Source organism: Heliangelus exortis, chromosome 2 (genome assembly GCF_036169615.1).
Source record: "Heliangelus exortis chromosome 2, bHelExo1.hap1, whole genome shotgun sequence".
NCBI lineage: Eukaryota > Metazoa > Chordata > Aves > Apodiformes > Trochilidae > Heliangelus > Heliangelus exortis.
Window position 1 is genome coordinate 14,402,054 of NC_092423.1, and position 13,943 is coordinate 14,415,996.

Consider the following 13,943-nt stretch of genomic DNA (forward strand, 5'->3'; position numbering starts at 1 on the left):
CTTATATCATACCTTTAAATTATATTGGTTATCCTGTATATTTGGTTTATAAGCAACTGTTACTATATGGAAATTATTTTATTTTCAGTTCCTGTTTACATTAATAATGCTGTTCTAGGCAGGTTCAAGATGCTGGGTAACCTTTGAAATGTATTACTTGCCTAATGCTTAACAGAGATAGATGGCAAAGAAGTGCACATTAAAGCCTCTCAAAACAGAGGATCATCAATCTTCAAGTAGCTGGGCTTCACCCAGCGTGCTGCTACCCAGGATGCACGAGGCATAGCTGCAGCCCATGAAAGCTTGGTGTATCCAGCCTCCTGCTTTTGCAGATTCTCATTGGAAATGTCAATTGTGCATTACCAACTGTCTCTGCTGGCCTCTAATATCTCTTCAGTAATTTAATATATTTTCTGACTCTGCTGTACTCAAAACCAATCACTTATTATTTTACTGACTTGATGTGTCTAGAATCTAAGTCTGCACTTGAAGTCTACTGTTCACACTTTATAATATTTTCTCTTTGGTCACACAGGTAATTAAAAGTATAACCTTCTAATGAGCAACATAGGCATAAGAACAGTTTTACAGCTTCTTGCTGGTAGTCCTTGAATTACCTTGATCTAAATTTGAAAGTACAGCATTCACAACTTTGACATTAAAATTATACATTTAGTGAATAATGCATGTACTTTTTGGAAAGTCAAATTAAAAACAAAATCAATCGGTTAGCATTAGAGCCTCACCTAACTCTTTGATGTCAGCCTTTTCTGGCATGCTATTAATAAAGGCCTGTGATAAAATGTTTGAAGAGGTTTTGGTACTTTATGAGGTTATACAATCTGCATTTTCTTATAATGTTTTAAACTCTTTGCAAATGAGCCTGGGTGTGCTGTCTTGCGTGTGAAGTCCCCAGTAACCTGCACAGAGAGAGTGTGGAAGGAGTTTGCCCACACACTGCTGACTATCAGTTGATTTTTGTGCTTTAGCTGAGGTACCTTGTAAAAAAATGCTGGCTGTGATAGCTTCTGTAGCATTGCTTTTACAACTGTAGTAAAATTAAGATGTAAAACTGACTAAACTATAAATATAATTACAAAAATGCATAAAGTGACAAGAAGCAATTTACAACACTTGCAGACAGCAGTAGAAAAGATTTTTGTAGTTGTGGAAACACATATATCCACTGCATATGTGGTTACCCCAGTAATCTAGAAATGATGAAAGGGCATTATTAAAATGAGGTAATCTATTAAACCAAGGTTTAAAGTATTATTTGTTTATTTTAATATCTAGGATGAAGATCGGACAGAGGAGGACAACAGCAGAGTTGAGCCTGTTGGACATGCAGACACTGGTTTGGACAACGCTTCTAATTTTTCCCTGGAGTAAGTTACTGGCAGAACACATTGTTTTAACTGTGCATCTTGAGACTGGACACAGAATAGCAAAAACCTCAGAATAATACAAATACTGCTCTTAAGAAAGTGAAGCAGTCTTTTTTAGGTTATGTGTCATTTTGATTCCAAACAATTTGCTTCATGGACCTTTTTAAAGAAGATTTTAAGTAGTTTAGCAAGCCTCTGTTAAAATCACCTTTGAAAACTTGACATTTCTAAGTGCTGCTACTACAGTGGATTTCCTGCTACAAAGAAGGTGCTTATTTGATGGAACTATGAAAAGCTGACAGAAGAAATAGGGTCAGTGGTAGAACAGAAAAATCAATAGTCTAGAATTTCAAAGGAGAAAATCTTAATTTCTGTCACCAGTTCACAGTCTACTAGGAAAGTGGTGAGTGGTGGAGGGGTCACAAACGTTATGTGGTCAAAAACCTCATTCTTCATGAATGGATCAAAGCTGATATTATCTAAGACTTGGAAGCTCCCTGTTAGTTTGAAAGTCAGAAAAAAATTAGTTTATTTCATCATGAGATATAGAAAATATGACCCTCTGCATTTCGTAGCAAAGAGCTGATCCATGCCTCACTACAGGATGAATGAGAATATATACCTTCTGCCCTTAAATGAAACCTTTTAAATTGATTAATCTTAAATTTTAAATAAAATTAAATAATCTGCATCTATTATTTCTGAAGTAAAATATGAAATGTTAGACAAAGAACATGGTGACATCTATTCGGCAACAGAGAGTTTTACTCCTTTCCATTTGCAAAACCTGTGGCATTGCAACTTCCAAATCTCTTTGACTAAACAGAGTGAACAATTTCAATCAAATTTAATGCTTCTAGGTGTTGCTTTTAAGTAAATTACTGCTTTTTCATCATATGCTACTTCATCCTTTTCTGTTTTGATGTCACACTTCTTTGTATGTTTGAAGTGCTTGGCCTAAACTGAGAAAGTCAGGAAGCAAAATTGAAGCTATCTTTCTTAGGAATGGACCATTTCCTCTTGTTTTCCCTCTTGAGTTTAACATTTGAATTTGGCATGTATTTTTTTAAAGAAAAATAGTGGAGAAATTAGTGTCTAGACCTTAAATAAGTATTTTGAAAGAAAAGGAAGGTCACTTATTTAATCAGTAGAACAATTTAAATAGTATAGGCTGGATATGAAATTTGACTTTCTTTTAAATTTGAACCATGTTTCAGCTATTGACAGTTTCAGGTGAATCAGACAGTTTTCTTCCTCAGCCCTCAGTTTTCTTTATACAAACAGGAAAGTTGGAAAAAGTGGATCATAGTGAGCTGTAGGCATTCCAATAGCAAAAGATGTCTTTTAGGGTACTTTTTGGAGGTATAAGGCATTACTTGATTCTCACGAGCTGCTCAGCACACTGGTTAATGAAACCTTATGTACAGTGAGAATGAAAGGAAGTTAGTCTGTATGAAATTGGAACAGGGAAAGTTACCAAATGCTATAATTCTGTCAGTCTTAAAACACTGGTCTAGGTCTGAAGAATAACACCTTGTGGCTAAGGTCTCTTGGGTCTCCTGTGGCTGCAATAACCTTTTTGAGCTTAACAGTGATAACAGGAATCAAGACCTTCCATCTGTTTTGTTTGCAAAACAAGTTAAAAAGTCAGACACAAAGTGAGGTGTACAGCACATGTAAGGTGTACCTTAAAATATATTGGAAAATTAGTGTGGAAGAAAGACAAACAAAATTTTTAATGCAGAATTTTTGTTGACTTCCTAACACCGTGTGGTCTGGTTATTGTCAGACTCCATATTAAGTGCTGCAAGCTTTTGTGATGGGCCACAATATGATCAAAAGCTTATTTAAGGAAGTAGAAAGTCTTTTACTGCTATCATAGGGCATTGGTCTTGCTCTTTGCTCCATTTCTAGATTGAATTTGATTTGTACACTTATGAGAAACAACCTTCTCAAAGATCTGTGTACATGGATGTAGTGCCAGGAAATATGGAAGAAATATGTAATACTGGAGAGAGGCATAAGCCACAAATTTAGATTGTGGCTTTTGTTCAGATCTCTCACTTCCAGATTTTCTGAGAGGTTTGGCTTTCATGTGTGATTTTCACATTTGGACATTTATAACTCCTTATGGTTTATGACCCATATTGCACCTTTCCAGATGTGGACGTGTTTCAAACCCATCAGTAGATTTGGTCCAAATCTATTTCTAGAATTTTTTGCTTGTCTCTTTCTGAACCTATACTTCCTCTTTTACTTTTTCTCTCACTAGCAAAATTATAATTGAAAACTAGATGCATAGTTGCTTTTGAATGTTTTAGTTAAATCTTATTTTGGAAACTGCCTGGTAAGAAAGCATAGATAGATCAATCTTCCAATAAAATAAAATAAAATAAAATAAAATAAAATAAAAAAAAGAAATTACAATAAAACAAATTAATGGTGTTCAAAACTAGAAGAATTTAAACAATTAAAAGTTTAATAATTGTTACTTGATTAAGGTGTAGTTACATGAAAGCTAATGTTAAGTTTTAGAGTAGGCTCTCTAAGATTTTTAAAAAAAAAAAAATTCTCATGCTATGATCAGCTTGTAAGGTTCTGAAAAAAAATTGCTTGTGGTATTTAAGATACTTATGCTCCATGATCCAAACAGTTAACTTTAACTTTAAATCCAACAATATGCATGTGATGATGATAGCTATTTTAATGAAGCAAGCAAAATTAAAAAAAAAAATTAAATATTTGTGTTTCTTTTATTAATTGAATTATTTTTGATGATTGATCTCCTTTCATGCCATCAGATTACTCTTCAGGTACGTAGCATTCAATAATGCTTTCATTGCCATGACTTGATTTCTAGAATGGTTTTGTTGGTCTGTGTATGTTTGTGTGGGGTTTTTTGGTTCCTTCACAGTACATGTTCATATTCCCTCATTCATCATTGTCTCACAGTGGTATGGTAAAGCTCGTAGAAGTCTCCAATGACGGTGGGCCTTTGGGAATCCATGTAGTGCCTTTCAGTGCCCGAGGTGGAAGGTAACGTATTGTGTAGGATTTTAATTAACTTGTAACTTATTGTGGTTTATCTTCGTTGCTTTAAACTTTATGTTCTGTGCCTTTGCCTTTTGTAGAATAATATATGTTTGTCAAAAGTCAGGTTCCCTGATTAAGAACGGACAAAATGCAAGTTTTCTGACTTTGTACTTGGAATGGACTCTATAATAGAAACATTCTGCTTAAAAGGAGTTGAAACTGGGGGATTTTATTAGAGGTTCTTTTTGCAGTTTCATAGGAAACTGGAGTATGAAGATGTTTTGATCTGGAATCTTAAAACTTATAATCTGCCACTTTAATTCAGGTAGATATTTATGCAACATTTCCTTGCTGACTGTTTAGAGCCACTCATTCCCAAATAACAGCAGGAGACTAAACCAGAGGCATCCTACGCCTGTGTTTGATAAGAGTGAAGAGAAAACAAGCATCACGCTTTTGATATTTAGTATTGTTCCATCTGTTGGGGTTGAAAGGAAATAGCAAAACCAGTTGAAACATTCTTGTTTTAGGCAAGGTGAACCTGTTTTATTACGTGACAGGCTGGAACTCCTGAAGTTGGATCATTTGAAAAAAAAAGTGTAAAGTGTTTTATGTTAAAAAATATGTGAAGGATTGTACTAGTAGGCAGAATGCATGGTCTCTAATGCTTACTCTACTAAAATAATATTTTAGCATTTAGGGTCATTAACATGGTCTCAGTAAATTGCTTAACTTTTGTGGTTGTAATTAGTGGTGGATTTGAAGCTACTCAGTGTGTTGAGAAAATATAGTTCTTTAGGAAAATATGCAAATTTTATTTTGGTAATGAATATTCTAAGCATACACTGTAATTTCTCTCTTCAAGGAAAAGGGGAACAAATACATATTCAAAAAAGTGATCTTTAATTACACATGGAGGAGTGTCATGGTCTCACATGTCTGTTGACCCAGCAGCAATTTTGCTTTGGTAATTAAGAGCAAAATTAACTTGCTATACACATGTATATCTCAAATAGTAATAGCCTATTTTCAGAAATCATAAATGTATTTTTCCTTCTACACCAAATACCTTCAGAGGATTTTAAACACCGTACAAGAGCTTTATTTGCTTTGTCACTTTAAATCCAATGCTTTCATAGCCATAGTGACATGTATTATGAGAAAATGTGATTTTTTTTTCTTTAATTTAAGGCTACTTTTCTGAGGATTGCAGGTATTAAGACAAACTTCTCTAAAGTGTTAAATTCTCCTCATAATCTGAAAATTACTAAATTCGGTGTGGGAATGGAAAGGGTGTGGGTGAATGGTACTTCAAACTTAAGCTAAGTAAATCCCATAAAGTTAGAAATGGTTGAAATGTTCACACAGTTGTCTGGGATTTAGACAGTGAGAAGGCTAAGAAAAAGACTGGTTTAAGAATGTTTGCTGCCTACTCCATGCTTCTTTAATAAAACTGATGTTAGAAATGTATATTTTGACATTTTGAATAAGCATTTTAACTTAAGTAAAATTCACTTCCAAGATGCTAATGGGGTTGTCAAGTCTGAGGTGAAGCTTAAACTATTTATATATAATGAGAACATGTAACATGAAAAAGCTGTAAACACAGAAATATCTCACTTTTTGAAGGATTTTAGCTATGTCAAGGGATTGAAGGACTTTTAACTGCTTTTTTCCCCCTGAGTTTAGGAGTAGATGGTAAAGTTTCATTACAAGAAAACCAATTTTAAATACAGATGTTTAGAATCAGGGCATACCTGAAAATCAAATTTTGTTATAAGGGAAATAATTTTCATATTAAAGTTTATCTACTTCTTCAAAATACTAGAATTCCCCTCACTGAAAAATGGATGGTATGTGCAACTGCTGTCCAAATTTTTTTCAAGCCTCCCCTCCCCTTCCAATAATCTTCTGGAGAAGGGAGATAACTGGGTCCATGTCTTGAAACTGTGGAGAACCAGCACTGGAGAGCACCTCAGATATTTCCAAAACATTTCTCCCATGCTCTTTGCATTTCAGTAGAAGAGAAGTAAAGTTCAGTGCTTGGTATTTATTATAAGAACAAGTTGTATTCCTGCTTTACTGTCAGCTGTGCCCAGACTGCTTCAGGCTTTCTTTGTGAATGAAGACATTTTCTACAGCTGCCTGCAGTGTGGGCAGGGAAAGGAATAAACACCCAACTTTAGTTTTGGACCACTTGTTGAGTATTTTAAGTTTTTGGTGATTTTTTGTTTGTTTTTTCCCTCCTCATTCCCCAGGTATTTGGAGCAGATAAACCAAGACACACTTGTTTCTCCTTTTGCTTCTTCAGAGGGAGAGCAGATATGTGGCAGGGATGCTCTTCTGCTAACTTGTTTCTCACTGGAGCACGTGGCTGCTCTTTGTTCCTCTCCTCTCCACAAGCCGTAGCGTAATGTTCCATGCCCCATGCTCCATGCTCCAGCTCACAAACTAAAATGAGCAGGAGATCTGTTCAGCAGAAACCTAAATATACAAAACCAAACACTGGACTCACTTTGAGTGGTGTCCAAAAGGCAAAGAGCTGATGTATCATGTAGTTTAGTCCATTGGCCCACCGTTGTTTTATATTTGTGTTCAAATATAGTGTTCAATTCCAGTTATGCCATGTTTTCAATTATTTTTCTGCCACTTCCCTTCTTTTGGTTTCAAAAATATTACTCAGTAGGCAATGGATATTAAATAATTAATTTTAGCAAGTGAAAAACTGTAAAAACATACTAAATGTAATGCTCCCTTTCTTTCCCTATGCAAAAAATCCCAAGCCTCTAGAAATTATATGCCATAACTATGGGTAACAGAGTTTGTTCACCTTGTCAAAAAGGGGGTATACATATTCGTCACCTTGATTGTGAACTGTTTTCAGGTAAAAAATTTATTTCCAAAATCTCCTTGCACATTTTTGCAATGGCATAGATGCAGTGCTGAGCAGAATAGTAAGCATGTAAATGAAAGCATTAAGAACAGAATAGAAAGTAAACAGGCAAGTGTTTAGGTAAGAGTAGAACAAAGGGGAAGTGAATGAGAGGAAAGCATAAAAGGAAAGAAAATTCTAAATCTGTGCAAAATTGCCTTTAGCACTTATCCTTCCTTCTTAATTGGGGGCTCAGAGAGGCAAGCAAGCAGTCAGTCCCTTAAGAAAGCATTTGAGCAATGCTGGCTGATGAGGGATGTTATGCTGCTGCATAAATGGGGTTGCATTGAGTTTTCCTCTGCAACCCTGGTAGTAATTATAGCACAATTTACTGTTTTATGGCCTCATCTACTTCTAAACTCTTTTAAATCTTCTCAAGCTGTATATACTAGATGCTTTTCTGAAATCCTGCCATTTCTGTCTTTGGAAGGAGATTCAACTGAACCAAGGAATATATGAGATAACACTAGAAATCTTTGTGAGTGGAAGTTATAGTTCCATAGTCCCAGAACTACTGTGAAGTCTACATAGTAAAACAGAACAGAAAAGAATTTGGATATTCATCTGAAAACCCCATAGAGAACATTCACTAATAAGTATCAGACGCATAACTTTGATGCAGAGCATTATGTAGGGCTCTGCCAGCTGTTCTTCCTATTGAAGCATGCTGCAAAATCTGTGATAAGACTGTACAGCTAAAAACTGTTGGCTAAAAATATTTAATCTGTTTTATTTTATACCTATTTATTCTATATCTGATTATGTTAATCTCTGTTTTATGTTATACATCTTAATTATCTTTAAAATATTAAGGAAGTCTCAGAAGACTGAAAAATAAGAGATTGAATTCTATTACTTGCTGTCAGTTAAAATGAAGTATTTAACAGACTTTATTAAAAAATTAAAAACCTCAGTGAAGGTAGAGATTGATGTATACACAATCCCAGTACTAGAAAACTGTTTGTGTTTTTCTATTGTAGGGTTCTTTTTTTTTTATTTTTTTTTCTTCTGGTGGAAATGCCTTTTGCTGTCCAGACTTTATAAATCACTTCAAATTTCACTGTGAAATATGTCTTTTACTCAAGATACAAAGAAAATTAAAGTAATATCTAATAGCCATTGTCTATACTGAGTTTCCCTAATACTATCTTCAAGGTGCCTCTCTGACAATCATATTCTGTTTGATCATCTAAGAACTTAGCATTATCTGCATCTTCATTTATTCCTCCCCTGCATTTCAACCTTTTAGATCTCAAAGATAGTCATGGTTTTCAAAAACATGTTAGGTAAAGATTTCCTGTGGTGCGAATGTACCATTCCCTCTTTCTTTTAACTGAATTCAAGGCTTTCTTTGTCTGATCTCAGCCTTTAAAAAGTTGTATAAACTTAATTTGAAGTATTATTCAAGGTAACAAGCTTAGGAGTAACTACCAAAGACTGGAAAATGGTAGACTTAAACATAAAAGATGATAAAGTTATTTTAATGTCTCTGCATTGGCACATGATGTCAATGTCATACAAAGGAGTTTATGTCCAATTTAGCATTGATCAGCCATGACAATTTAACTTGAACAAGCTGATTTGCCTACTCTGACTGCCTAATCTTAGGAAATTTATCTGTGTTTATGTTCCTGTAGAACTTCTCAGAGATCTTTCATTGCGTGTAGCTGCTACACATTGGCTTTTCAATCAATCCTTATTTTTGCCCTTTAATCTAGTTTCTGCCTTTTCATGTTAGTAACTTCACATAAACATCCAAATTGGTTATTTTCTGTTCTGTCTGATTTGATTATAGTCCAGTTAGTTTGCAGGTAATAGGTAAATAATTTCAGTGTGTATGTACAATGGGTGGCAATGGCCAAATCATATTCTAGAAGCTCAATGTAATATTTTTATTACTCTCATGGTATTTACACTGTCAGTTTTCATTAAGAAAAATGTTCATCATTTCCATACAGCTGGATGGCATGTGGGGAGTTCACAGTTTCAAAGAATTACCCAGACTAACTCAGACAATTTAGATGTCAGTAAAACATTTGCTGGCCATTTCTAGTTTTATCATTTGTTGTAATTTATACTGAGAACTGAAATGTTAACACATGTAGCTGAGTTTATTTTAATTGTATAATTAGAGTAATGAATCTTGTGGAAATACAGTGGTTCAAATGCTAATATAATCTAAGCTGTTTACATTCCCAATTAACTATTTAAAACAAATAGAGAGATTGAGCTTTGTGCTTTGATACTGTTTCCTTTCTGTCCCCATGTCAGCTAACATTAGACTACAACAGTGCAGATACCAACTTTTCATTTATAATTATTATTTTGACAGAGTTGTAGAATGGCAGAGTGTTTTGCAGAGGTTCACATAGAACTTAGTCACAGTCTTGAAGAAGTTGTAGTTTAAAACATTTATAATAGAAGAATTTATGTTAGAAGACATGCTGACTTACTTTAACTGGAGAAGACCAAGAAAGTTCAAATGTTTCCATATATTTTTATGCAACATGGTTGTGTTTAAACAAATATATATAGTGACTTCTGTATTTAATATTAGATTAGTTTACAGGCTTTCAAAATTTATGTTTTCCTAATGTAGGAAGCATAATCTTGAAAATATAGTAAAGCTACATCTTCAGTTATCAGGATTAATGGTAGCGGCATCCAGCAGGGAAAAAATATCCAGTTAGGTTTTAGGTTACTGCGTTTTTGTAGTATCAAGTCTACTCTGTTTATCTACAGTTACTGCAACAACAAACATGAATTCCCATAGTGCCTTTTTTTTAGACTCATATTCTTACATCTAACCTTAAGATGCTGAAGAAATACTGTAGGAAACAGATAGATTTCTCTTTCTGAATCTTTCGAAAACATACAGTTTCTGCAACTTCTAGGAGAGTTTACTTTGCTATGCAGAACTGCATTCAGAATTTTTTTTTCTGGAACTGAGTCTAATGGGATCTTTTGCCTCATGTATTTATATAAAAAAGTTAAACTAAAAGCCAACGTGAGGATCCTAGTTTCAAAGTGGACTCTGACTGTTCATCCAGTCTTGAATCTGTTCTTAGTGAATTTTGCTTTATACTCCTTGGTTAACCTAGCTCTAACATTTGTTAAAAAGCAAAATCCTCATGAGCACCATATGTTGTGTCTCAGATGAGCAATCTTGTATTAGTAAAATTGGTAGCCTTTGTTTAATGAGATTATTTGCAATTTTGACTGGTAGTCTTTTTATGTTTTAGAGTATTTTACTAGATTTGAGAGTTTACGTTAAGTAAATTTAAGAAGTGACAGTAAATGCATAAAGGGGCATCTTGCATTAATAATTTAATGAACTTCAGAATGCAGAACAGTAGAAAAAAACATTTCAGGAAAAATTGCTATACAGAAACCATTGATAGAGCAATGAGTTTGTACTCATGAATACTTGGAGGCATTGGTATGAAATAATAATTATTTTGTGTAGTGTATTATCGTAGTAGTAATTTGGAGTGTGGTACTTTGTGTAGAATATATTTTGAGGTTTTGGTATTTTTTATATTTATCTATATAAACATAGCACCTGCTGAAGTTACTGTGTTTACTTTTATGCAAACATATACCAATTTCTGAATTGTTTTTGAGCATAACAAATAAGCACACCTGCATCACAGGGCTGCTGGGCATGAAGTGAAAGCAGAGTAGACACAATTCTTTCATCTCTCCCTCGAATATTTTGGAGTTTTTTTCTTGAGTATAATACTCTCAATTTTATATTTGCTTGCTTATCTCTTCCCCATTTTGAAATATCCTGTTCAGTAATTTCTCTGTGAAGTCTAAAGATTTTGTGTCTCCAGAGAACTTAACATTTCAAGAGTGAAAAAGTCACAGACTTGTTTTATGTATCAGAACTATAATTCTGATAAAAATAATGTAGGGAAGGCATGCAACTCTTTCCTTTTTATAACAATTACTGTTATTTTATTGCTTTTCGCAATAAAAAACAATCTGTAAGAATCTTGTTTTTCATGTTTATCTATTAGTTTTAAAAATCTGAGACAATAAGGGATTGAATCAGTATTTTTAAAAATTGTTTTGTTTTACTTCTGGTGACATCATACTTTCATAATTATGAGCAAATTTTAGTACAATGAATTGAGCACAATGTGGTTGTTAAGTTAGTGTGTGACTTAATTTTACTTTTTAGTGGGGGATGCTGGATTGTTGGAAGGTAGAACTTTCCAAACCCAAAGAATATCAGCTTGGAATGGGGATGGATAAGACTAGCTACACACTAATACTGAATGTGTTTTTCAAGATTATTTTTTTGTTTTTATTTTTCTCTGAAATGCATGTATTCTAGAGAAATTATGCTTTATCTTTATATGGAATCTTTCTGGTCTGTGTGCTTACCAGTGGTATTGCAAAGAGACAGATTGCTAATTGCAGCAGCTGAGCTAAAGCCAAGCCCAATCTCAGCATCAGTGGCTGCACCCAAGTGTTCCATCAGGAACCAAAGGAGGGTGGAGAAGGTTTGCCTCTGATGGAACCCGTGGGAAGGTGGAATACAATGTGTTTGCAGAACACTCTGAATTGGTTGGAAACAGAATAATATCACTTAAATGTTAATGTCTGACTCAAACTTCATTTGATGATTTGTGTTGTCAAAATCATTTATGTTGTTTTTCTTCTCACAGTCTGTTTACATGTAGAGATCCTTTCAACATCATATCTTAATGTCTCTGAGTGGTTACAAAATGGAAATACTACTAGGATTGTTTCTCTAACTCCTTCATCTGCCTTTTAGAAGAAAATACATGACTATTCTATGAGATAAATGTCTTATTTGCATTTGTTGATGATAAATTGGTAAACGAAGAATTTAAAGAGAAAAAATAAAGTTAATCCTGCTTTTCTGGCCCATTTGATGAAGGGTACGAGTGCATATATAAATTTGAGTACATAAGGAGTCCTTTTGAGCATCACTGACTGCTCATTTACTTTGAAGTATGTGTGAAATGAAGTGCTATGGTCACTGAAAATTTTGTACTAACACAAACACTCCATGACTTGAAATGACTTCTGAAAAAGTAATGCTGTTGACTTGGATATTGTGATTTTGACCCACTGATGCATCCTGTGGGAACTGAATGTAAAGCTGATCTTCTTTAAAAAAATCCAGTACAGTGTTGGTGCAAGAATTCATCCTGAAGATTGAATCCTTCTTCAAACCTAGAGTTCAGGTATAGAAACATCATTGACTTTTCACACTATCCTGCCAGTACCTTAAAAATCCACTGTTCAGGATCCATTTCATAATTTCAGTTTGAGTATTTGTTCACCTTTTCTAAGGTTGTCCCTAAGATGACAATAGGGGTAAGCACTAGACAGAGATGACCAGTTCGTTGCACAGATGCAACTAAATGATAGTTATCTTCAGGCATTACTGAACTAATTGATGTAAGATAATATGCTAAATTAAAAATGGAATTTAGATTTTTCATTTCCTTTTTGCTGTTTATTAATAGAAAGTTAAATTTTAAACTAAAATCACTTGGTTTGCATGAAGTTCCTGATTCCTCCATCTATCCCTTCATTATAGGCTGCTTATTCCATGAGATGACCCCATGTTTTTAAACAAAAGCAGTAGTGGTGGCTGTGGCATTCTCTGCTAATTCAGAAATTAAAATTTTAAGTTAAACTGGTTCAGCTTCAGTTAACTATCAGAAAAGGTACTGGCTGTCAGATGTGTGGTGCTTCTTTTAGCTTATGCTGCTCAGAACTGTAGCCCTTTTGCAAGAATGGATGTGCTATCATCACGCTGCTTGTTCGTTCTTACTTTTAAGTGACATGCTTAATTCACCTAGGCTTTTTGTTTCATGTTAAAGGATGTAAAGGATGTTAATTCAAGTAATGCTTATGAATAGTATCCTATGTCAAGGTAAAGATGTTTTAAAATTTACTTTTTGTAGTGATTATGGTAAAATTTTTAATCAGTAGGATTTTCCATGATGAAAATTGAACTGTAATAATTTGTAATCTTAATCTTCCAGAACCCTGGGGCTGCTGGTAAAGCGTTTGGAGAAGGGTGGAAAAGCTGAACAAGAAAACCTTTTTCGTGAAAATGACTGTATTGTCAGAATTAATGACGGAGACCTTCGGAACAGGAGATTTGAACAGTAAGTGTACCTGCCTCATATTACATTGCATTATTTAGTCTTTAATACAGTGGTTTGAGTGAAAGGCAGAAAATTCCTGGAGAAGTTTGAGAGATCATAAATATCTTCTCAGTGGCTGCCTGGATTTGGTAGAATCCCAAAAGGGTGAATCAGAAAGACTTCTTTAAATGTTACACAAAGATTGAGAGAAAGCAGAAAAGAGGAGTGCAGAAAATGAGTGATTTCAAAGATTATATAATGTTGTTCTGAAAACCCCAACATGTTGAGGGCTATATAATTTATTCTATTTGCCCTGTACTAAATATTCATGTGAAATATGTTTTTTATTTCTTAGACTCTGACCTGTATTGGAATAAGACCCTGTTCCATATGGTTGTAAACAGCTTGTCTCTTGCTTATTCTGCTGTTCTGAATCACAGTTTGTGATCTGTG

General features: G+C 34.2%; 1 protein-coding gene across 24 annotated transcripts in view; it reads left to right on the forward strand.

Annotated features, from left to right (window-relative positions):
- Positions 1 to 13,943, forward strand: part of PARD3 (par-3 family cell polarity regulator) — a 438,795-nt gene that overhangs the window by 219,304 nt on the left and 205,548 nt on the right. For all 24 annotated transcript variants that reach the window (XM_071734825.1, XM_071734818.1, XM_071734834.1 and 21 more), the window contains 3 exons: positions 1,297 to 1,388; positions 4,341 to 4,424; positions 13,386 to 13,511. In XM_071734825.1, coding sequence (XP_071590926.1) covers positions 1,297 to 1,388; positions 4,341 to 4,424; positions 13,386 to 13,511 — 302 coding nt within the window. The remainder of the gene's footprint in view (positions 1 to 1,296; positions 1,389 to 4,340; positions 4,425 to 13,385; positions 13,512 to 13,943) is intronic.